Source organism: Schistocerca serialis, chromosome 1 (genome assembly GCF_023864345.2).
Source record: "Schistocerca serialis cubense isolate TAMUIC-IGC-003099 chromosome 1, iqSchSeri2.2, whole genome shotgun sequence".
In the NCBI taxonomy this organism is placed as follows: Eukaryota; Metazoa; Arthropoda; class Insecta; order Orthoptera; family Acrididae; genus Schistocerca; species Schistocerca serialis.
This window is the reverse complement of record NC_064638.1, coordinates 778,265,868-778,292,914: the sequence shown is the minus strand read 5'-3', so window position 1 is coordinate 778,292,914 and position 27,047 is coordinate 778,265,868. Positions and strand designations below refer to the sequence as shown.

At 37.3% G+C, this 27,047-nt stretch overlaps 1 protein-coding gene across 2 annotated transcripts in view; it reads right to left on the bottom strand.

The window, feature by feature from the left end:
* LOC126483164 (putative serine protease K12H4.7) overlaps positions 1-27,047 on the bottom strand; it is a 120,983-nt gene that overhangs the window by 47,156 nt on the left and 46,780 nt on the right. For both annotated transcript variants that reach the window (XM_050106596.1, XM_050106595.1), the window contains exons 3-4: positions 26,031-26,212; positions 20,888-21,123 (exon numbers count right to left, since the gene is read on the bottom strand). In XM_050106596.1, the coding sequence (XP_049962553.1) occupies positions 20,888-21,123; positions 26,031-26,212 (418 nt within the window). The remainder of the gene's footprint in view (positions 1-20,887; positions 21,124-26,030; positions 26,213-27,047) is intronic.

Below are 27,047 nucleotides of genomic sequence, written 5' to 3'. Positions count from 1 at the left end.
ATTATTTTCAATGCAATAGGGTCCGCAGCTGGGACAAATTTTTTGAATGATTTCTTGAAGCCTTCAGCTGCCATTTTCTTTACTTCCTGTATGATTGTACAATTTTGACCTTAGGCCATTTTAAAGTATTTTATGGATACTTGAAAATGGCCTAAAGCCGAAATTGTACAATCAAAGAGGAAATAGTGAAATGGCAGCTGAAGGCTTCAAGAAATCATTCAAAAAAGAAACATCATTATTAATTAAAATATGATTGTTGTTGTTGTGGTCTTCAGTCCAGAGACTGGTTTGATGCAGCTCTCCATGCTACTCTATCCTGTGCAAGCTTCTTCATCTCCCAGTACCTACTGCAACCTACATCATTCTGAATCTGCTTAGTGTATTCATCTCTTGGTCTCCCTCTACGATTTTTACCCTCCATGCTTCCCTCCACCACTAAATTGGTGATCCCTTGATGCCACAGAACATGTCCTACTAGTCTAGTCAAGTTGCGCCACAAATTTCTCTTCTCCCCGATTCTATTCAGTATCTCTTCGTAACATGATTAACTGTTACTTATTTTCTAGGAGAGCCACATAATTTTGTGCCAGCAAATTTCTTGTAACTCCAGTTGATATTCAACCAGAACAATACAACTTACTTGCTGATGCTATTTTACAATCAATTCCAAATAAGTTAGGTGGTTGTGGATAGGCACAACATAAAGAATGTCACAAATAAAGCTTTTGGCCAGTAGGGCCTTCGTCAAAAACAGACCCCCCCCCCCCCCCCCCCCCCACACACACACACACACACACACACAACTTACAAACATAGGACTGCAGTCATGTGTTTGTGAGTTACATTAGCACGTGCGAGAGAGAGAGAGAGAGAGAGAGAGAGAGAGAGAGAGAGAGAGAGAGAGAGTGTGTGTGTGTGTGTGTGTGTGTGTGTGTGCGCGCGCGCGCGGGTGGGTGTGTGTGTGTGTGTGTGTGTGTGTGTGTGTGTGTGTGTATTTTTGACGAAGACCATACTCGCTGAAAGCTTTATTTGTGACAGTCTTTTTGTTGTGCCTATCTATGACTCAGCATTTCCCTAAACAAATGTAATCAATAAAACCTTCAAACCAACAAATAAAATAAAAAAGTTAACCACAAAGGTAAAAATTCCTTCAAGCTAAGTACATTAATTTATCATAACAAAACTGAGATGAACTTCCTTGAACTAAAAGAGAAGCAAAAGATACAAAAGAATAAAAAATCAATACCTAAAAATTCAAAATCAAAAGTATATTTATAAATACAATTTTAGTCTAATCTGCCAAAAAAAATTAAAGAAAAACACCTGCATCATATTCAGTATTAAATCCTGACACTAATTCTGATTCCACTTCAGCTAATTCACAAGGAATACAAATAGTTTCACATGAACGCGAAGCAAAGAAAGCTAAAGCAAAATGAAAAAAAAAAATAACAATAAATCAACAATAAACCTGACAATTTATAAAATCAACTGTATTACAAATACCAATTAAAATAATTAAAGACAATGAAATCAAAATAATCTGACTACATATGAAAGAGTTTGAGCAACAGAATGTAAAGAACCTAATAAAGCATAATTTAAATTTGATGATCAACCAGCAGTTTTTACAGTATAAACGCCTAATCTAATAGACCATTAAAAAAAGATAGATAAAAAACCATAAGATAATGAATACATATAACAAAAATAAAGAAAAAATTACCCAAAAACCTGCAGAAATTATCAAATTATAAAGAGCAGAAAAATAATAAAGTAAATAATTTGACATAATACGAACAGGTTCCTCCTTACAAATTAATATAGTTGTATCACTAAAATGTTTAGGAATATCAACAAACCTTACCTTACCACGATCCTTTCAAATCTGAATACAACTTCAAACCTTTCATTCTAACAATGTTAAACAGCTACAGTAATTAAAACACAAATAACTAAAACAATAAAATTTATAATAAATATAAACAAATCATAAAATATCAATACAATTCGTAGACCTGCATAAATGATTTCTTAATTCAATGTGTTACTTTTTAAAATTATTAATTAATTTTAATCAACAATTTAAAATTACCCTACCCACATATTCAATTCATATTAACGTGTGTACATACAACTTGGGACAGAAACTGATCTGGCTCACACTGGTCTTAACTCAAAAGTACGTCAGAAATTAACAGTTAAACACACCTAATTACTGTGCTCTTGTACCAACAATTTTTCTTAATCCGATGCTTATGTCAAAATCTTATTCACTGATAAGAGCTCTTGAAAACAATTACGCTGCTATTGGCATAGTAAATTACTCTTATCAATCTAAATTATTTTCTATATATTAAAAACAGAGATTCTATGACTTACCAAACGGGAAAGCGCTGGTAGATAGGCACAATAAAAAACACACACACAAAATGAGCTTTCGCAACCCCCGGTTGTTTCGACAGGAAAGAGGGAAAGAGAGGGAAAGATGAAAGGATGTGGGTTTTAAGGGAGAGGGTAAGGAGTCATTCCAACCCCGGGAGCGGAAAGACTTACCCTCTCCCTTAAAACCCATATCCTTTCATCTTTCCCTCTCCTTCCCTCTTTCCTGACGAAGCAACCGGGGGTTGCGAAAGCTCATTTTGTGTGTGTGTTTGTGTGTTTTTTATTGTGCCTATCTACCAGCGCTTTCCCGTTTGGTGAGTCATAGAATCTCTGTTTTTAATATATTTTTCCCATGTGGAATGTTTCTTTCTATTTTATTTGAATTATTTTCTATTAATTATTTAATTAATATTAATTGTTAAATAGTGAAGAGAGCAGTTATTCTTCATAAGGCCCCAACAAACATTATCATTAAGTATAGAATACTCAAAAAAAACTACGTAAAAATAAAATGTCAAGCCCTATACAGTTTTCTCAATCTACAGGAAAATTTAGGTGTTTTATCTCAAAAGTTAAATTCTAAAATTTATTATTAGACAGTTTCTCAACAACCCAATCATTCCAGACCCTAATTAAGAAACTAATAATTATTTTACCTTTGTACAGTGTAAATATAATGGCTCTAAATCTTCGTCAGTGAGCAGGCCAGACCTCAAAATATTATCAAGAGAACATATTTCTTACAAACAGGTGAAAATCAAATTTGCCTAGTTACTTACAATATATTAACAATAATCCTATTGTAAACAAAATAAATATACCAATTTCATCATTATCACAAAAATTAAGAAATCAAATTTAGCATTAAAATAAATACCTAAAGTAATTATAAAACCAAATTTAAATATGATGAATTACAATGTGATCTTAAAGGTGGCATGTTTAAAATTTACTATTATATTCAAAGTTAATTAAATTATAAGTTAGCTTTGGACATTACATCCTACAGAATAAATTTCTGCCTAAAGAAAATAAATTTTGTCCTTAAAAAATTACATACCTTAGAAAACCATTAACAATTCATTTCCACTCAATAACAATGATAACTATAATTAATTGTAAATTGATTTTATTCACGGTAAGTAACTAAATACTAAAATTTTTATAAACACTGATACACAAGGTAGAATAAATAATATTTACTTTAATGAACTATAATATTTCATAATCAACTTACACATAACAAAAATAAACTGTAATATAAAAGAATCAAGTACACAAAATTAATTGTTGTTGTTGTTGTTGTTGTTGTTGTGGCCTTCAGTCCTGAGACTGGTTTGATGCAGCTCTCCACGCTACTCTATCCTGTGCAAGCTACTTCATCTCCCAGTAACTACTGTAGCCTACATCCTTCTGAATCTGCTTAGTGTATTCATCTCTTGGTCTCCCTCTACGATTTTTACCCTCCACACTGCCCTCCAGTACTAAATTGGTGATCCCTTGATGCCTCAGAACATGTCCTACCAACCGAACACTTCTTCTAGTCAAGTTGTGTCACAAACTCCTCTTCTCCCCAATTCTATTCAATACCTCATAATTAGTTATGTGATCTACCCATCTAATCTTCAGCATTCTTCTGTGGCACTACATTTCTAAAGCTTCTTTTCTCTTCTTGTCCAAACTATTTATCGTCCATGTTTCACTTCCATACAGGGCTACACTCCATACAAATACTTTCAGAAACGACTTCCTGACACTTAAATCAATACTCGATGTTAACAAATTTCTCTTCTTCAGAAATGCTTTCCTTGCCATTGCCAGTCTACATTTTATATCCTCTCTACTTCGACCATCATCAGTTATTTTGCTCTCCAAATAGCAAAACTCCTTTACTACTTTAAGTGTCTCATTTCCTAATCTAATTCCCTCAGCATCACCCGACTTAATTCGACTACATTCCATTATCCTCATTTTGGTTTTGTTGATGTTCCTCTTATACCCTCCTTTCAAGACACTGTCCATTCTGTTCAACTGCTCTTCCAAGTCCTTTGCTGTCTGACAGAATTACAATGTCTTTAGCAAACCTCAAAGTTTTTATTTCTTCTCAACGGATTTTAATACCTACTCCGAATTTTTCTTTTGTTTCCTTTACTGCTTGCTCAATATACAGATTGAATAGCATCAGGGAGAGGCTACAACCATGTCTCACTCCCTTCCCAATCACTGCTTCCCTCTCATGTCTCTCGACTCTTATAACTGCCATCTGATTTCTGTACAAATTGTAAATAGCCTTTTGCTCCCTGTAATTTACCCCTGCCACCTTCAGAATTTGAAAGAGAGTATTCCAGTCAACATTGTCAAAAGCTTTCTCTAAGTCTACAAATGCTAGAAACGTAGGCTTGCCTTTTTTTAATCTATTTTCTCAGACAAGTCGTAGGGTCACGTGTTCCAACACTTCTACTGAATCCAAACTTCCCCGAGGTCGGCTTCTACCAGTTTTTCCATTCATATGTAAAGAATTCACGTTAGTACTTTGCAGCTGTGACTTATTAAACTGATAGTTCGGTAATTTTCACATCTGTCTACACCTGCTTTCTTTGGGATTGGAATTATTATATTCTTCTTGAAGTCTGAGGGTATTTCGCCTGTCTCATGCATCTTGCTCACCAGATGGTAGAGTTTTGTCAGGACTGGCTCTCCCAAGGCTGTCAGTAGTTCTAATGGAATGTTGTCTACTCCCGAGGCCTTGTTTCGACTTAGGTCTTTCAGTGCTCTGCCAAACTCTTCACGCAGTATCATATCTCAGCAGCCAGAGAAACTGTGGTTTGTGTGTGTGTGTGTGTGTGTGTGTGTGTGTGTGTGTGTGTGTGTGTGTGTGTGTGTGTGCGTGTGTTTTACTCCAATGAAGACCTTTCTGGCTGAAAGCTTACTCCTTTGACAGTCGTTTTGTTGTGCCTGTCTGCGACGTGACATCTCTGCTATACTGTGAGTAGCGACTACCCTTTTCTACTACTGTTATTATTCCATCCTGGAATTTTCCATTGTTTGACTTAAAATAGCAGTGATCTTAGTTTTTTTTTTTATTTTTTTTTTTTTTATTTTATTTTAACCGAATCACAGAGCGTTAATTTTTTTGATTTCACGTTATAAATTCATAATTTAACTCCAATATTATACGTAATTGCTTTAATCAATAATATTCACTGGTATTAGTAGCACAACTGTAGCTGCTAGCACCAATTATGTTGATATTAAATCAACTGCTAATTCCAAGATTAACAAATAATTAAATCAAATCATTGTAAAAAAGAATATTTACTATAACACATCTTGCATATAACAGAGAGAAAAGATGAATGAAACTTTTGGATAATTTTATAGTTTCTTAATAGTTAAACATAATTAATTTACAGTACCAGATACATATTAAAAAAGGATCTTAAAGAAACAAAAAAATTCAGAACAGAATCTCCTTATGACCATAACAGGGACAGGTCTTGCATCTAGGTCTATTACAGGGGTATGAGCCATGAGGTAAGGGATTGGGAGCAGGGGTTATGTAAGGAAGGACGCATATATTTTCGTCTTCCGCAATTGTCGCTTCCTCAGATTTCATTTTATTCTATCCCCTTGTGCATCCATTTTGTCCTTTCCATATTTTTCACACTTACTTGGGTGTATTTTTGCATAATTTTTCAGACGTAATTCTCCTTTATTACATAATTTTTCATATTTTTTGCACCACCATGGATCCTTGCGATCTCTATCTGTGTCCATACTGTTCCTGCATTGCTGCCTGGCTCATGAAATCCCCCTTAATGGCCTTACCACCAAATTACTCATCTCTGGTTGCCACCCCTCCTTCCACAATGACCTCCACCTGTTCAGATACCACCAATTCTTAGCCCTCACCAACATAGTCCTGTGAAACCATATCAATCAATCCCAATCCTCCTTGTAGTACCTTCTCTCCTTCCGCAAAATTCTCTTGGTATGTAATTCCAATTTCCTGGAACTCATAACACACATAGAAACTCTTGCCCTGCAGGAACTTGAGCAACATGCACAACACCACCTCAAAAAGCTCTCCATCCTGCTCACTTCCTATTCCCACCTCAGAGTACTACTGTCCACCACCTCTACAACAACCTCCAAACCTCCCCCACATAGCTGAAAAACCCTGTCTCACAGACCTATTACACTTACCCCACCCTCCAAAACTCCCTCCCACCACCCCACAGAACCCATAACCTAAACAGACCCGCACACAGTCATGAATCTTTCCTCCTGAAGCCTTAGTCCACAGAAATGTCAGCCCTTTCCAAAGGCCTCACCTTTTGCCCCACTCCCAAATTCAATCATGCAGGACTAGTTAAAGACCTTATCTCCTCTTCCCAGTCCCTACAGTGGAAACACTTTTTCCCCACCAACCCGGCCAATCAGACTCAACCAAAGACCAATATTGAACCTTGTCTAACTTGGTTCACTCCTCCATCCCCTATTAGCTTTCCGTAATTTCTTAACCTCAAACCTTGCTTCACCATAATTCCCCAAATCCCTCAACACGCAAACTAACCTTACATCCGCAAAAAGAACTGCAGTCCACAGTCTAAAAACTGATCCTGACCTTATAATCCTACCTGCACTCAAAGGCTCCACCACTGTTGTTTTGAACCGCAAGGATTACATGGCAGAAGGACTCCATCAGCTGTCAGGTATTTCCACCTACAAACCTTGCCACAGTGACCCCATTCCAGTAATTCAGCAGGATTTCCAGTCACTACTCAAATCCTTAAGCCCATCCCAGAGCCTCTCCCCAGAGTCCATCTCTCTCCTTACTCCCCGCATTCCCACCTTCTACATGCATCCTAAAATCCATAAACCCATCCACCCAGGATGCCTCATTGTGGCCGGTTACTGTGTCCCCACTGAGAGAATCTCTGCTCTCGTAGACCAACACCTTCAACCCATTATCCAGATCCGGTCCTCCTATATAAAAGATACCAACCATTCCCTCCACTGACTCTCCAAAGTTCCTGTCCCTTTACCACATGGTGCCCTACTCGACACTATTGATGCCACCTCCCTGTACACTAACATTCCTAATGCTCATTGCCTTACTGCTATCTAACACTACCTTTCCAGATGCCCTATGGATTCCAAACCAACAACCTCCTTCCTAGTCGCCATGACCAACTATATTCTCACCTACAATTAGTTCTCCTTTGAAGGTATTACCTACAAACAAATCCACGGTATGGCTATGGCACCCGCATGGCACCATCCAATGCCAACCTATTCATGGGCCATCTGGAGGAAACCTTCCTAAAAACCCAGAATCCCAAACCCCTCACCTGGTTCAGATTCACTGAGGACATCTTTGCTATCTGGATTGGAGGTGAGGACACCCTATTCACATTCCTCCAGAACCTCAACAACTTCTCCCCATTTGATTCACCTGGTCCTACTCAACCCAACAACCCACCTTGCTAGATGTTGACCTCCACCTCAGAGATGGCTACCTCAGTACCTCCGTCCATATCAAGCCTAATAACCACCAGCAATACCTCCACTTCAACACCTGCCACCCATTCCATACCAAGAAGCCCCTTCCGTACATACTAGCCATCTGTGGTTGTCGCATCTGCAGTAATGAGCAGTCCCTCTCAGAATATACTGAGGGTCTCACTGATGCCTTCACTGACCATAATTATCCTTCCAACCTTGTACAAAAATAAATTTCCCGTGTCTTATCTTTCCAGTTTCCCACCACCTCCCGAAGTCCCACAGTCTGGCCACAGAGAAGCATTCCACTTGTAACTCAGTACCCTCCGAGACTGGAGCAACTGAATTACATTCTCCACCAGGGTTTCGATTACCTCTCACCGTGCCATGAAATGAGAAATGTCCTGTACACTATCCTTCCCACCCCTCCTAGAGTGGTATTCCGCCATCCACTGAACCTAAACAATATACTTGTCCATCCTTACACAACCCCTGCTCCCAATCCCTTAACCTCATGGCTCATACCCCTGTAATAGACCTAGATGCAAAACCTGTTCCATACACCCTCCTACCACCACCTACTCCAGTCTGGTCACTAACATCACCTATCCCATCAAAGGCAGGGCTACCTGTGAAATCAGTCATGTGATTTACAAGCTAAGCTGCAACCACTGTGCTGCGTTCTATGTAGGCATGACAATCGACAAGCTGTCTGTCCACATGGACAGCCACCGACAAACTGTGACAAAAAAACAAGTGGACCACCCTGTTGCTGAACATGCTGCTGAACGTGATCTCCCTCATCTCAATGACTGCTTCACAGCCTGTGCCATATGGATCATTCCACCAACACCAGCTTTTATGAATTGTGCAGGTGGGAACTTTCCCTGCAATACATCCTACGTTCCCGTAATCCTCCTGGCCTCAACCTTCGTTAGTCACTATTCTCACCAATCCAGCCCCCTTCCTGTTCCCATTCCAGCACCACATAGCCGTAATTTCACTGCCACATCCAATCTTTTAATTTCTTTTTACTTCTCTCCTTTCCACTACTCAAACCACCCCCCCCCCCCCCCCCCCCCCACACACACACACACACACTCCCCACCTTCTCTCCTGCCCTCCATCTAAACTGCAGCACTTCACTGTCTCCCCCTCTCCACCCTAGCCTCCTCGTTACCCCCACCCAGTCGCACTGGTGCTGCAGCTCGCAGTGTGGTTTCAGTTGTCGGAGACTGCAGACGTGTGTGTGTGTGTGTGTGTGTGTGTGTGTGTGTGTGTGTGTGTGTGTGTGTGTCTAATGCTGACAAAGGCCTTAATGGCCGAAAGCTATAATTGTGTGAATCTTTTTGTTGTGCCTATCGCGACTCAGCATCTCAGCTATATGGCGAGTAGCAACTTTCCTTCTCTAATATTGTTACAGTCATTTTCCATTGTTTGATTTTATTTTTATTCCTGTTAAAACAGATTCATTATACAGTAAAACCCTGAATTAGTTAACCACTTTTAAGGAAATTCTGCTTCTAACAATCCGTCCCCACTTTTAATGAACCCTGCTTTAGGAAAAGTTCCACTTTAAAGGAATAAACACAATACATTCTGCAAATTGAAATCTAATTTTAATGTGAATCCTAACGTGTCCAAGAGTGTTTACGATTTCTTTTAGTTTCACACATGTCATACTTCATATTGTGTGATGGCAGTAAAAGGTAAGTGATTCTTCTGATCAATAAACACCTATCTAATTCCCTTGTAATGATGCAAGAGAATGTGTTTAATAAATTGGAAGTGATTTCTGTACGTCCAACCATGCAAACTTGGTCAAGTGAACTGACATAACAGTTAATGACACTATGAAGCATGAGTCAAAAGGTATAGCTGTTTATTGTTGTATGTACCAATTTTATTTTTGTGGAGTTATAATCTGCAAACATAGAAAGCTTACTATTCTGCGAAATTCGATGAATATCTATGACGCTGAAGACAGTCTTAACATAAAACTTTCTGATATGGTAAAGAAATATGATTTGGTGCTCTCTTAATTGTGCAGCATATTTAAAAACGAAGAAGCATTTTGGACTGCTGAAGCTAGTGGTTCTTCTGGATAAAAAAAAAAAAGAATATTCACATGTCAACATTCAATCAAATGGAAAATAATGTTTCGAAATGGTTTCAAAGAATATGAAATGGCAGCATTCCTATAAGCATAAACATGCTATAAAAGAAGGCTCATGAATCACCCTGCAGATTGGTGTGGAAAATTTCAACGCATTGAATGGATGGTTGATTGTTTTAAAAAACAATGTGAGGCTGTGGATGTAGAAAGAGTAAGCTAGTGGAAGAACATTACATTGCCATAGTTAATACAGGGTTATGAATGAAGAGAAAATTTTAACGCAGATGAAACTGGCATTTTTTATAATTTACTTTTTGTAAAATGTATTCTTTTAAGGGAGAAAAATGCCACATAGGTAATAAAAGTAAAGAAACAATGACTGTGCTATTGTACATAAATAATAACAAGAGTGAAACGCTGCCTCCACTAAAAACAGGAGAATTTGAAACTTCCAGGTGTTTCACAAACATCGAAACACTACCTTGTACTTACAAGTGCAACAAGAATACCTGCATTATATCAGAAATCTTTACAAGGTTTCAGGCATGCCAAGGTGCGAGCAAGCAGGGAGACAATAGTACTTTTTATCGACTGATGCCCTGTGCACCCCAAGCAAATAGCATTTCTGAGGAATATAAATGTTGTGTTCCTACCTCTGAACTCCACAAATCATCTGCAGCCTCTGGACCTAAGCACAGTACACTCTATTAACGCCACGTACAAGGTAGCAGTTGTGGAGAAGCCAATTTCATTTCTTGAGAGGAAGAAAGTGATGAGATTCAACATTGTACAGGCAGGACCGGCTCTTGGGAGGTAGTCAACTATACTACCACAAAGGATGGCAGGTTTTTGGGGTTGGTAAAATCTCCAAAATGACAAAATAAACAAGACAGTGAATTTTTTATAAAGGAAAAAATGCGAGAATAAATATAAATCATTCATAAAATCTAGAGACTTACTGGAAACTGTCTATGGTATTGTGAAACAGATGACAAAAGAAGTGCTGAAGCTGGTCACCTTGGTTGCATCTATCAAAATACCAAAGAGTCCAACTGGCAGTGTGGGTGCTGGAGCTGGTCACCTTGGTTGTGTCTTTCAAAATAAAGACTGCAACTGGCAGTGCTGGCAATTGTATTTCAACCATGCACTTACATAACACTTGAAATATACCTACATCAATCTGAAATCTCCTACTGAAGGAAAAGGCTTCATGATCAAGAAATAAAAATAAATGTCAGCATATGATGGTCTAACAATCCTTAAATACCTACAGGTTTTTTTTGCTAAGTGAAACACTTTGCAATAAATAGAGAAAGAATAAGTAAACTGTGCACTGCCTATCATATGACAGAGTCTTGAATCCAGAGACGATGTGATTAAGGGGTGTTTAGATGTGGAAAGATGTACGACATCCTCCTCCCCCCCCCCCCCCCCCCATCCCCATCCCCACCCCCACCACTTCCTCTCCTTTAGATTTTATGTTAATACCATTTACACTCCTCTTCTTCTCATGGTCCTCTAGATTAATTTTTTATGCCTTGCCGTAACTTCTTTCAAGTTTCCCTCATTCCCTTTTTGTTCTCCATGCTGAATCCTTAATTAGCAGATATTAATATTCGAGACAATACACAGAAAATTGTCAAATCTTATTTTGTAGGTGAAACAACTAAAATGCACGAACTGCTTATCCAGTTTTGCCATATTGCACACTGTTTGCATTCCAATAACTTTATTTAGAATACAACTGTTACTTTTGGCTACAATAAATGAAAATGTTTTCAAAACTGCTTGTTTTGAGCCATAAATCATGGTCATGGCATGATATTTGATCACAGATGTTTTTCCTTTATGTACTACGGACACACGAAATAGGCACTGGCGATTTATATACTTTTTTCAACAGATAAAACATTTATATGTAAGACACTCACTCCCCTGTCACTTTCCACTTTGTATACCAGAAGTGACAATGATACCGTCAATGACGCTGTTCTCATCTGTGTTGGGTTGCTACAGGTCCCACACCATACGCTTCCCTCTGCTCAGGGAATGATAAAAGTGAACAGATTTGAATTATGTACTCTGCGAGTGACATAACTTAATTTTGATCACATAATTAATTTTGGATTTATAAGCCAAAATGTTTTAAAATGTAAATATTTCACTTCTAATAATTTTTTCATAATGTGGGGCCACAGTCATAATATATTTCTTTAAAGACAGTACCGCCATTAGACTGTTTTTTATTTGCAGTGTTACATTTACACGATCATGATTTTGGCTTCAAAGTGCCATTATCAAGTGTTTTAATGTTATGCAGTGCCTAAGATGGCATAATGTCGTATTTCAAATACACTGTTAGACACATTGTCTAAGGGTCAATATTTCTGGTAAAAGCCTACTGCTTTGTTTTCTAGAGTCAAGATGGTATACTCAGTGATAAAACAAAGCAGTAGGCTTTTACCAGAAATACTGACCATTAGACAATATGTCTGATAGTGTATTTTAAATATGACAGTATGCCATCTTAGGTACTGTATAACATTAAAACACTTGATAATGGCACTTGGAAGGCGAAATCATGATCATGTAAATGTAACACTGCAAATAAAAATCAGTCTAATGGCGGTACTGACTTTAAAGAAATATTTCACTTCTGTTTCACTGACTGGCATCTCATACCTGGCTCTGATCTTAAAGACATATAAATTTACAAGAGATGTAGAGTAAGTGTGCTATGTGAAAAAAAGACACAAGAATGACACCATGAAAAAGGTTGATTATGTCTGAAAATGCAAGGAGGTGGAAGATAGGGGGTGTCAGCACTTGAAAATCCGCCTTGTCTACAGACTATGCATTTGTTCGTTGCCAGATTGTGTTAAATTGTTTCACAAACACTGGTTATAGTACATCAGTTGATGTTGAAGACAATATTTTTGCAGAAGAAGAATGGAGCACAATCACAGATGTTCCTGAAAATACAACATTCCAGGACTTTGCTACTTCTGATGATGACTTCCTATAAATTCCACACCCAAGATGAATATAAGTGAGATGCATGAAGTGCTTGTGAAAGAACTCTGTGAGGTAGGAATCGGTAGTGGCGATGATGATGATGATGCTGTGCAAGGAAATGATGTGGGCAGGAAATATTTTTCATCTTTTAATGTAGATGACTCAATTCTAAGTAATATTAACCAACTGGAGCAAAGTTGTTGCTCCAATGATGATGATGACGATAATGCTGTGCAAGGAAATGATGTGGGCAGGAAATATTGTTCATCTTTTAATGTAGATGACTCAATTCTAAGTAATATTAACCAACTGGAGCAACAACTGTCAATACAACATGCTTGAAGGACAAGACAACAAGACAAACAACTATTCTTTATTTTTTAAAGAAAGAAAGAAAACGAAAAAGAAAAAGCAGGATTTGCTCTGTCAAACTGTGATAATATAGACATTAACAGATCACAAGTATCTGGACACCTATTAGTGGACAATAATATTGGGTGTGTCCACCCTTTGTCTTTATGACAGCTTTAATTTTATTGTTGACACTTTCAGTGAGGTGTCTGAATGTCTGTGGAGGAACGGCAGGCCATTCTCTTTCTCAAGAGCAGAGAAGGCGATTATGTTGCACATTGGGGTCCGGAACAAAGATGACACTAACTCATCTCTTAAGTGTTCCAAGCCAGTCCATTTTAGGAATGTTATTGTCCCCAAACCACTGCCTCACAGGTGCTTCTTTCAACAGGAAGCACTGTCATGCTGAAACAAACAATCAGTCTCCGAACTTGAAATCTAGCAAGGTGACTCCTTTGCTCCCAAGAATAAATGAAACGTTTTGCTCTTTCATTCTACACCTAAAGCACTCTTAAAAGATAAACCGCATCAGAATATGTAAAATTGATATTTACGTAAAATCTCAATTACACTTAATTTTAGTTGTTTGTCTTCCTGATTACAATGAAGCAGATGGCTTTACTAGAGACATGAATACTTAAAAGTTATAGAAAATTTAAGTTACAATGTCAAAACATTTTGAGATAATAAACAGTAGAGGAGGTATTGTTATCAGTCATTCAAAAGCAGATATCACTGATTTCCTGAACACATATTTGGAACTATTTGAAATTAGTTAACTTATGAAATAATTGACATTAAAAGTTCAGATCCTGTTTTTCATTAATTATTGCAACATTCCAAACTTTGATAATATAATTCTATTGCTGTACTTTTTCTAAATTGGACAACACCTGCCACTAATTAATTCAGCCAGTAATTAAGATTTTGAATAATTTATGATCATAAAATATTTGTTTCAAGATAGATGCCACACTTGTAAATAGGGGATTTCAGATTACGGATAAATACTGTTTTCCATGTTTCATATACTTTTGTGAATTACTGACCCGAAACATTTTTCATAAATCAAACCCAATACTGTTTTCCATGTTTCATATACTTTTGTGAATTACTGACCCGAAACATTTTTCATAAATCAAACCCAACCCAGCCAAATTTCAAAGCATTTAGTAGTTTCAGAAATCACGCTATGTTCTTACACGTGTCTTTAAATAGCAACCTCGCCCCTCCAAAATTCGCAGTCTGCTACCATTCAGCACACAGATAAAACGACGGATCATACATGAGTCTGCAATAGGCAAGCATTTGGATAAAATCATCACGTCGGTTTGATTGAAGCTCAGCAACCAGCAAGCACATAGATCACATCTCCATGTCGGTTCACATTAGAATCTGCAACCAGTGAGTAACTAGTCAACATCTCCATTTCAAACTGTGCACCAAGTTCACAGTCAGTAATGACATGAGTATGATCTACGCACAAATAGTTGGCCCCTAGTGTTCTACATGCAACATTGTTACTTTCGTGTCACTCTCACTGTACATAATGCCATGTGAAGTTTACGAATACTGTGTGATTAATGATTGGGTGAGTTTTCTTCCGCGTGTGTTTGCAAAGGAAGAGATGTGCTTCTCTTTACTTGTTTAAATTGAACTGCAAAACTGGACATGGCCATCAACTATGGTATTATAAAGTGGGATTTAAAATTCCCTTCTTGTTCAGTCAACAACATTTGGCACTAACTTTCATAGCATCGCTTTCCAAGATATCTTCTCAGTGCAGCAAAATATGAACCTTCAAGATCTGTCAAATGTGAGTGTAACATCACCCAACAGGTAAGGGTCTGATCGCACATAGTGCCCCCATCTGAGAACACCACCTTGCTTTGGTATAACGAAACTGACTCCTACACATGTGGAATAGTGGCACACAAACTTTGTACATGAATATAAACTGAACATCAAAGGTGAACAGTAGCAGTGTAATAAACACAGCCAAGAAACATCCCATGTACCACAAGTGAAATAGATTATTTATGGAATGGAAACAGGAGGCACCAAGGAATTGCACGTGGAGCTCCAGTTTGAGAAATTGTTTCACATGGGCACAATGAAGGACTCACGTGTGTGGAAAACTACTCTACATTACTTTGCACTGTAAGCTTGATGTAAATGAAATTACGAAGTATTACAGTGATAATGAAGGAGTTATATACATTGAGCGCAAACTTACAGAGAGTGTAACACAAACTGACAATGAAAGACAGTGAATAGAAACTGTGATTAAAATTGCCATAGACAGTGGATAACTAACAGTGCACAGCATAAGAACAGTGGAAATAATTTAACATCAAAAGTATGAATTATTGGAATACTGACTTCAAAAAAGAAGCCACCATTAAGGAGCCCAGCTGTGGGCAGCCAATCAATGCACGAGCTCAACTGACATCATGTCCCAGAACACAAGTCAATCAGCACAGTGCAGAGCAGAAGTAAATATTGCAGGTCAGCAGAGATGCAAAAGCAATTTGCCGGTGAGACAAGTGGAGGAAATAGCTCTTAACGGTAGCAGCCAATACAAAGATAATGTAAGGTAAAAGTGTTTGTGACAAGTGTGTTAGATATTTTGCAAGGCAAGCAAATTAAAAGTAAAAGACAGTGTTTTTGGTGATAGAACACAGGGCAAGTCAATAAATGAGGATTTTCAATCCCAAATGCAGAAATTAATACAAGATTTAAACTCAAAAATAGATCAATATAGAGTGACATTAGAAATATCATCAGAGAGTGTTTCAACAGTTTACAATCAGAATCGAAAACAGTATCTGATGTGTAAGAAACAATTCACCTTCGGTGCAAAATCGTTCAATATAAAGAAATAAAAATTTAACAGAAAATTTTGATTCGAACTTGGAATCTTCTGATACGACAGGCTGTTAAATGAAAATTTAATTGGACAATTGTGTAATAAGGAAATGGAAGTTGTGGGTTTTTGTCAGGATAATTTAACTGAAGTACTGCAAATCTGTTCTGATGAAAATAGTGAGGTGACTTTCGATGAAAAGCACATTGATATGGTTGATATTGAAGAGGTAGCGGTAGTTACAGACACTGCTGATGTAAATATCCATCTGATATAGCTGACATAGATTGTGTACCAATACTAAATGAGAGGTTTGACAAAGTTGTTACTGATGTTGTTGATCCAGAGGTAGTGAATACAGATGTCGATATAAGTACTGTTACATGTGGTTATGAGATTAATGAACTGGTTTTTGATACAGGGCAAGTAAATACTGTTGGTATTCAAGATCAGAAAGCTTTTAAGGTAAATAGTGATGCAGTTGATGTTGAAAGACGCTGTGTACACTTGTAAATGAGACTTCAATAAAGCTGATGAGATTATTAGGAAAAATGGTGTGTGTGAAAATGATTCTGGATTACTTCTTCTTAGCTCTTTGACAAAACACCCATTTAAGTAGCAGCACTTTTAAACAAAAACTAGTCAAATGGTCTTGATGAAGTACCTGATTTCATATTAAATAAAAGCATGTGCTCACCACATAGCAAACCCCTTGGCAAAAATTTTCAACCTCTCTTTAAAAACTGGTGTATTTCCAGATATTTTTAAAATAGCAAAATTTACACCACTGCTAAAAAAAAAGGTTCTTCTGAAAAAATATCAAACTACCGACCCACGTCACAGTTAAGTTCCTTCTCAAAAATTCTAGAAAAACTCTTCTATGACAGGCTTTTTAAGTTTCATAAATAAATATGCACCTCTTACAGTACAACAACATGGTTTTAGAAAGTCTAAATCTACACAGACAGCAATTTTCGAATTCTTTAAATCTCTTGATCAACATAAATTAGCTGCAGGTATTTTTCTAGATCTATCAAAAGCCTTCAATGTCCTGGACCATAACATTCTCCTCGAAAAATTAGAAAGACGAGGAGTAAGAGGTGTAGCACATAGCTGGTTGTGTTCATACCTAAAAAAACCGCAGGCAGAAAGTATCACTTCAGTAGGAATTCAACAAAATGAATAAAACAAGAAACAACTCCTTTCTTTCTGGGGAATTACCAATAAAATATGGTGCACCACAGGGCTCAATCTTAGGTCCACTACTCTTCTTGATTTATGTGGACGACTTAGTTGAATATATGAGTCCCACAAAAACTATCCTGTTTGCCGAAGACACCAGTATGTGTTGATTTTCATTTAATTCCTCCAACTAATCAAATGTCTATTAAAGCCCAATTAAAAAATGATCCCCTAGGAAATGTAAGTGTCACAAAATTGTTGGGTCTTTGGGTTCAGCAGGACTTAAAGTGGGACACACATATAAATAATGCAATTTTGTCATATGATGACATGATGGAGACCGTGGCTGGTGTTAGGACAGCAACCAGCCAATTTGTGGCACAGTTCCACTCACTAATCCAATATGGGACCATTTTCTGGGGATACTCAACTCACAGTGTAAAGATTTTTAGAATGCAAAAAAGAGCTTTAAGAATAATTTGTGGCCTTAAAAAGATGGAGTCCTGTAAATCCAATTTTACTGAGCTTGGTGTTCTAAATGTTCCAAGTTTATTCATTTATGATACTATATTGTTCACTAGGGACTACCTCCTGAAAATAGGCAAACTGCTACAGAACAAAAATGTACATAACTATAGTACCAGACAGGAATCAAATATACATCAAAAATATCACAGGACAACCACCTATCAGAGGAGCATAATTAACTTTGGTGTAATACTACACAATAAGATACCAGAGGAAATAAAAAATACTACTGATCCAATATTTAAAGCTAAACTAAAGGCATTTCTAATAAAGCACTGTTTCTATTCTGTCAGAGAATTTCTGAAAAAAGTAACAAAATTAATTGTAATAGGTACCTGATTTTAATTTGCCTACTATTTTGCTAATACTATGTATTATTGTAGCTTATCTTCGACCTGTCCAATAGCAATTGTACAATTTGTGCTATATGATAAAACTGGACCAATGAAAAATCAATCAATCAATCATAGATTCATTACAAAGAGGTTTTACTGTAGAGGAAATGGACATTTTAGTGATGAAACTGGTACCGTATTTACTCGAACCTAAGCCACACTTTTTTTCCGGTTTTTGTAATCCAAAAAACCGCCTGCGGCTTAGAATCGAATGCAAAGTAAGCGGAAGTTCTGTAAAATGTTGGTAGGTGCCGCCACAACTAACTTTTGCCGTTGAATATATGTAGCGCTACACAGGCATGCTTTGCAGGCACAAAGATAAATACTGGTGCCACAACCTCTGCGTCAGTGCAGAATGTAATGTACTAAAGAGGCATCTGCAAAGATTTTCAAACGGAGAAAAATTTTCGCTAAACTCTCCTTCACAACATATTCTATCACACGCAGTCTATTATTTGGTTCTTGTTGATCATTATCAAAGAGAGCAGCAGTGTAAGTAACAATAAACAGCAGTCTCTTACCATTGTTTCGCTAATGAGACAATTCCTCTCTTTTTAAGCGCATACAAAAGCAAGCCATGCCACAAGCGGCGACAGGTCGTAAACACTCATTATCAGAATGCGACAAACAATGCATGACACAGCACAATAATGCATTTTCAGCTTAGAGTGACGTAAACACCTATAACAAAGAGAATGGCACTTATCAGATCAAAGAAAAATAACCAGTCAATTCAAACCAGACAAAGCACGTGAAAAAGGAAGGGTACCCGTATAAATACGGACGGAGCGCCTGACGCATAGCAATGGCTACCTGGTAAAGCTTGACTGCTAAGCTTACGACTCTAACCAAACTACTGTAGCTGTATCTTCATTCATTCGACCTAAATTGTGTCTCATATTACAATGGACCAACTTTGTTTCGATTTGGAGGTGTGGCCTAAAATTTTTCTCTCCCCTTGAATTTCGAGTCTCAAATTTCAGGTGCGGCTTAGATTCGGGAAATTTTTTTTCCCCTTGATTTCGAGTCTCATTTTTCAGGTGCGGCTCAGATTCAAGTGCGGCTTAGATTTGAGTAAATACAGTAAGCTTCTGAATAAGATGGAAACAACTACTTCAATAAAAGGTGAAACATTAAAAAAAACACTGGTTTACACCTTAAAACTAGGTTTCCACATCTTAAGGCCACAGATCCATGTACATATTCACAGCCCTGCATTTTTGTTTCAACCCTATGAAAATAATGAACTCTATCGATGATGTCACAGAAAATAGCCTATTTAGAAGGCTACATCTAGAATGGGAAGCTCCTTCAGTGTAGTTTTTCTGATGGGATACAAATCTATTCATAACTTAGTGGGAAAGTAACTTTCCAAGCACCCATTTTGGCAAAAACAGATTTTTTTCCATCCCTATTCATACCAACTTTACAATAATGAAGACAACAGACATGAGTATTGATTCTAAAGAAGTTTCATAGAACTAATAGAAAAATGAGAAAAATGAAGGACAGAAAAAGATGAAAATGGTACTGGGTTCATGTGGAGAACACAAAGCAAGGGATAAACAGTTAATGAAAAAGAGATAATGGGAAGGGAGGCATGATGACCAAGAGATAATACATACTGTAAACAAGAAAAGAGAAGGAAGGTAGTCTGCACAAGAGTGAAGGTTAGTAAAAAGGAAAGGAAACGACTATAATGACAAAATAGATTGTCCATGTTGTGGAGATAGGTCCCATCCACAGACTTCAGTAGCACTGGTGTTGGGAAGCAAAATCTAAATGACAAACTGTGAATCAGGAAGTATATACCATATGCAACAATGAGGGTGTGCTGTAGGCATTTTTCCTGTAGTTGTTATAAATGAGTGATTGTTAATGCTTATGGTAACATAAAATGCAGCAAACTGTCCAAATAAATGTATGACTTTGGGAAGTTAGTTAGATGCTCCATAGATTATTTGGACAATTCTTTTATTGAAATTATGTGGAATGATTGGGGAGGGGAAAGGGGTGGGTGTTGCTGTTTTAGGAGCAAGGGCAAAGGGTGAGAATCACTTCATTAATAACGTAGTTGAAATATTACAAGTTGATGGTATATTTAACAACAGACTCAAATATTTCAGTTTCAAGAAATAATTCGGTACTATATTTTTTATCAACAGATTAGGGAACAGTTTCAATGCACCTGAACAATACTAGTGCAGTAATAACCTGAGTGGAAACTTTCAATTATTCCTGTGTTTATCTCTCAATCAAGAACAGTCACAGGTAAAGTTATTCTCTAAATACTTGTAAAGCCAAAGTACGTAAAAGTTTCAAGGTCTAATCAGACTTATTTCATTCATGTTTATTTTACAATGAATGCTTCATAATATTAGAGTACAGTAAGTTTACTGATTATGAGCTTCTCTACAGAGTAAATGAGTTTGTGAAAGTTAACTCTCTTCGTTATAAAGTAGTCAGTTGTGTTTCATTCTTAAAGCTACACAACAAAAATACAAGGTGACAATATTTTTTAGTCTTTTGACCAAACCTACAAACCTCCAAAATCTGATTTTGCAAGCAGGGGACCACTGGCAGAGACAGCTGCATGAACTAGATGAGGATATTTAGCTCTTGCCCAAGCAGCTAATGATCCTGGATATGATCCACCAAAAACAACCCATTTTGTTCCAAGTGTTAAATTATGCTTCTTGTTCATACCCTCAATAAAGTAAGCAATATCAGCAAGTGCCTGCTCACTGCTTAGATATACAAGATTTTTTACAGACAGATCCCTGAAATTGAAAAACATTGAGTCAGTACTTTTGTTAAGATTTGTAGTAGGAACTAGTAGGTTAACAAGATGCACAGTATATGAAAGTAACTTATAATAGACATAGAAGTTAAAAATTTTGATAGTAACCTATTGCTTTCACATGGCATTTTATCAGACAAACTAAAGTTTCAAAAATTAGAACCAATTTGTAAAAAAGATATTGATAACTATTGATTAGTTCCATGACTAACATATTTTTTAAAAGTTTGAAAAAATGAGACTCAATAACAGTCCATCACTTCTGTAAAAATATTTACAATCAGCTGCAACTCAGATTCCATCTGGGCCTTTACACTCATCATACCACTGATCGCTGATCCACCCATGCAATAAGTTACTTAAATATGTCAATAACCATAATTGCTGGTAACCTGCCTAAACCCGCCCAGCTAGCCATGCGATCTAAATTGCTGCTTCCCGAGGGGAAGGCATGCCAGTCCCACGCACGAATCCGCACAATGGGATAGTGTCGAGGTCCGGTGTGCCGGCCAGCCTGTGAATGGTTTTTAAGGCGGTTTTCCATCTACCTCGGCGAATGCGGGCCGGTTACCCTTATTCCGCCTCAACTACACTGTGTCGGTGATTGCTGCGCAAACACCGTTTCCACATATGCATTCACCATAATTATTATACCACACAAACATTTGAGGTTACACTCATCTGGAATGAGATGTTCCTGGGGTGGTCCACTGGGGGCCAAATCAATTTTCTAGTTTGAGACAAATCATTACCATGACCATTATTTCTTTACATATAAATGAATCCACTGAAACAGGAGATGTAAATCTATCTGCTGATAATGCAAGAATCATTACCATGTCTCTCCATACACAGGTACCCCCCCCCCCTCACACACACACACACACACACACACACACACACACACACACACAAAACCTTTCCCTAAAAACTGATTGGTTTACTTCAAAAGGTCTATTAACTCTTATTTTGCACGTTTGCAGTATTTTTTATACCTCAGCCATCTCCACAGTTACATAAAAGATTTTTTTATATTTTTGACATGCACATTTCACTTCGTTTACTTCTAAAGCATCCTCAATGGCTTGTTAGTTGCACTGTACATTAAATTCGTACTGGAGGTGTAATAATACTGAGGCCTTCAAGATTATGTGATCTTGAAATTCACCAAGAAGGCATTCTGCCAACACCTATCATAAGTGCAACTGGCTCGCCAACATATATACTGGCAAAATATTTAACAGAATTAACAGTGGCTGTTGTTGGTTGCTGTGAGCACAACATTAAGAACACCAGATGTTTGCTGACATTATCAAACAATGAAAGGTGCAGACAATGTTATGGAATGCCTCTATACAGCATATCTGTTTATCCAGGTACCTGTTTACTGAGTTTGCTCACCAGCCACTTCCTTCCGGACCAGATTGTTCTGACACACTGACCGGTCTGTTTATCAGGTACCTGTTTACTGAGTTTGCTCACCAGCCACTTCCCTCCAGACCAGATTATTCTGACACACTGACCACCATTTACTTTTAGTACAGTTGCAAACACCATGAAGTGATGGATGCAATGGTCATGGATTCCCCCTTCTCACTGACTGCAGCCAATCTTTCCATGCAGAATGCTTAAGAAAGTGTTTTAAGCAGTGCCCCTCTTTGCCAGTCCTGCTTTTATCACTATGTTGGCGAAACTTTTTTGATTTGGCTTCATGAAAGGAAAATTGTTGCAATTAATTGATCAGCAAGGTTGGCTTGGAAACTTGGTACATCATAAACTAATCTGCACAGAATGTTACCTCAATGGGTACAATTTCCATCATTTTGACCAAACATGAGCTGTGCTGAACACACTGACACATACAGCTAAAAGTATATTGAATGTAAATCATTTCGACTCTTAAATAAACCATCTCAGCTCTGTATTCACACACATTGACTGTAAGACACATGAAATAAAGCCAGCTCTCTTTGGAATGTTTTGTGCATATGTTTCCTGTCATTTTAAAAGCTTATTAGCTCTAATTTTAGTGAGTGTTGAATATACTAAAGAAGTAAAGGCAGTGAATTGACTTATGTTAAAAACAAAAGAAAAAAGAAACGAAACCATCAGTGCAGATTTTCTGGCAGTTAGTCACTTTGCTTTATACCGCTGACTAAACCTATGGCTGGTAACCTGAAACCCACATGATGCATTCAACACAGAAACCAATTTCTTGTAGCACACAAAGCCAGAACTGTTTCGGTACTGATAAGAAGAACAACATTACCAGAGATTCTGTAAATAATTAGTTAAAAACAGTAGTTTCATTGCAATCAGCATGTTTCAATGTTAACAATTAAACTGTAAACACAATGTCCATAACAACACAGTTTCATTGTGGCCTGCACAGGAAACTTTAATATCAAAGCCAGCCCTTTATCTTTATTTGGAGTCTATCGTGAAACAAACAGGGTTCAATTTGTAGGAACCCACTGAAGTAGGCTTTCTCCAGGGAGCAGACAGTAGACCCAATATAATGTGAAATTTATTCCATTATCAGAAAGTCTCACATATGTGGTGTTTCCCGTTTGAAGACAAGTTATTCAGCCATTTAGATTTAGTATGAGGTGCTGAGAAAGAATTTGAGCACCTGAACATTAGTGGACGGACCCAGGGACCTGAGCACAGTGTGGCTCAGCCAGCCAGAACGTGCGATTCTAGTCATCCTGAGTATAAAGGCTCTAACGGCTTTGGCGACAAGAGAAGTGGTGCAAAGCTGGATTGCGAACTTCACACTTCTCTTACTACAGATGACTTACTTGAAACTTTTAGCCAATCCTCTTCACTGGATGTGTGGCTTGTCAATCTCCACGACTTCTTCTCCAAAGAAATAATTCTGGTTAGAGGAACTAACAAATTCTCTCTCTCTCTCTCTCTCTCTCACTGGAAATAACTCAGTAACCTCATACTCTCCATTCAGTTCAGTTCAGGTATATTTTCATCTCCACAAGTTTCACATTAACATACAAACTCTTGTAAGTCAACTATGACGACACCCGTTAGATACAATTAAAAATAATCACAATTGCCTGGTTTTAGCAACCAAATAATTTACAGATGTCCCCTGCGTCTTGCTTCTTCAGAGCTAAGATATGAAGTAAGTTAAAAATCTACAGTCAAACGTTAGATTTTTTTTTACAACAATCACATTCACTAACACAGCAAAGAATAGCATTTAATTACTCCGTGTCCTCTCCTACAGCGTCTGGCACTTGCAGCAAACACTTTTCGGTGCCACTCATCTGACGCAGCTCCTGTCTTCCCACAATAAACTTCAATCCTGCACACACGGACATGTGTTGTGCAGTAAATAGGCTCTCTCTCACACTTCTCTTTAAAATATAGCGTGTTCGAGGCAGCAGAAGGTGTAGTGGTTCCACAATTTACGTGTAAATTCTTGACGCACTACAAGGCGGTCAGTAGGTAGCCAGAATTTGGTAAATCTCAAAGCTGCAATTTGGACAGTGGTTGCTCACATGGCTTTTGTACAGGAGATGCACCAGCTATGGGGCAGTGTGAGACAGTCATAGAGTTGGCTTCTTACAACTCCAGAAAATCTATAATAAATCATTGTTACATAATAAAGCAAATCTAAATACATCAGCAATCTCAGAAAAATGAAGTGCATCCAATGAAACAATAACATTTTCAATATCTTAGAAACTAAAGTAGTTAGTATTTTACAGTGACTAAATATTTTCACAAAGGACCTTCGAATTAACAACTTGTATATACTTCATGTAATCTGAACAAACAATATCTCAGATGGTAGAACCACGCTATAGCAATCATCCTCAAAAGCCACTCATCTGTATCTACCTTATTTATTGATTTATTGCACTTTTAGATATTTTCATTATACAAATTTCTGTCAGAAAATTATTTTATTCACAATAACACAGCAACTGAATGCACCATGAATACCTCTTATCTTGTACTTGTGTAGTTACTTAATGAATATCTTACTATTTTGCCAGTAACTTTATTTAAATATGATTGCAACTGTGGTAATTTAAAAGTGGTCAATCACATGTGTTAGCTAACACCACCACTGAAAAGAGTGCCAAAAAACACTTCCATCGAACATACATAAATAACTGGTCAAACAATATTTAAAATAATTTTATTGTCATTTAATACGAGTGCACTCATGCAAGAATGCTGCCTCATTTACTTGTGAAGAAACCTTTACTTATATTTACTGCCAACAGTATGAGTGTGGCAGAATGTTATAACATTTTTTTTTTTATTTAAGCATTGATATAACAGTTAAGTGTGGAAAGTGATCAAGTTGAGTCAAATCATTTCTGTATTTCTTGTGGGGACGGCTTTCAGCCAATGAGAGTTAGGCAGTAGTGGAATACTGCTGGATTCAAGTGGAAAAGCACACTTTTTGAGTGGTGCTGTCAAGAGAGTGATTCTAGACACTTTTATGTTAAGTTCTGGAAGAATGAAGACCTGCCTGTGATAACATGTGGTATATGATCATGTAGGTGACAGATTCTGGGTGGTGAATGGCTGCTACAATACTCTAGCTTTTGAAGGGACTCCAACTCTCGCGAGGTCTGAATGTGCTCCAGCACAGAGCTTTACCTTTGTCATCTCTCATGTGTTATTGTGTAAAGTGTCATGCTGAACTCTGAATTATTTTGAAATGTTGGTAGGAGAGTCTACTGCTTAATAGAATACTGATGAGGTAACATCACACTTAGAGTAAGTAAACTGCACTGAAACTGCATCAACAACTGCAATTATTTTCTATCACAAAAATTAAACTCTATAGGCACATACTCTAAGTAATGGCAAATGTGTAAAAATATACATATAATAAAAAGTACGACTTACTGAGTAGGATGACTTTTTCCATAATATCGATGCTCCAATTGGAAACAGAGGGCATTGTATTGTTTAGCATACGTAATCCATTGACCAGTTACCATCCACAAAGGACTTGCTTTGCCTTCACCACCAATCATAAGGAATACTGGCCCCCCTGGCTGATGAAATGATGCATTTGTGAAATATCTCTGCAAACAAAGTTTTAAAAGGACATCTGTGATTATTTCTAGTAACATAAACAGTATTTTGTATAAATGAACAAAACATCTCACACATACTTAAGATATCACAATAAAAAGCTTCTCTGAAGATAAGATGCTTCATTACGAAAATACCTACTCAGACTTCCAAAGAATTAAATTTACACATAAAAACTAAAGAAAAACCCAGAATGTGAGTTAAATTGATAGGCAGTTAATCAAGGAAAGATTACATTTTGATTTGATATGAGTGGGGAAAAGGAATAGTGGAGGGGGGATATAAGAAAAGTATCCGTAACTGAAATGAATTCTAGCACTGTTGGGTGACTAAATTTGTGCAACATATCATGAATACCTGTACTTTTTTAAAAACAGATTAAGGCACAGGAGATGTTTCTTTATCTAGTGTGGAAGTTCCAAGAATAATTATATTTTGTAGCATTTAACATAAAATCTGGTAGTCTTACAACACTAAGCTAGAGTGAAAATTTTTCTTACTACAGTTACATTTCTGATCCACATAAATATGGTAATGGAAGGCTCTTGAGAGAGTATAAAGAACAGAAGTAAAAGTAACAACTGATGGTATAACTGCTTTAAGTCATCAACAGGCAGAAACACCCCCCTCCCCCCCCCCCCTCCCCTCCCTCCCTGCATAGTTACATTATCATTATCCCAGCTGCAAATAGCTCATCTAGGCTCTGTGCTCACATGTGTGTACTCTATTAGCTCTACAGAATGATTTCTCTGAAAGTTAGCAACCTTCACAGCCTTGTTTATATGCTTGTTGCCAACTTTTACAGTGATTTGCTACCTTTGCTTT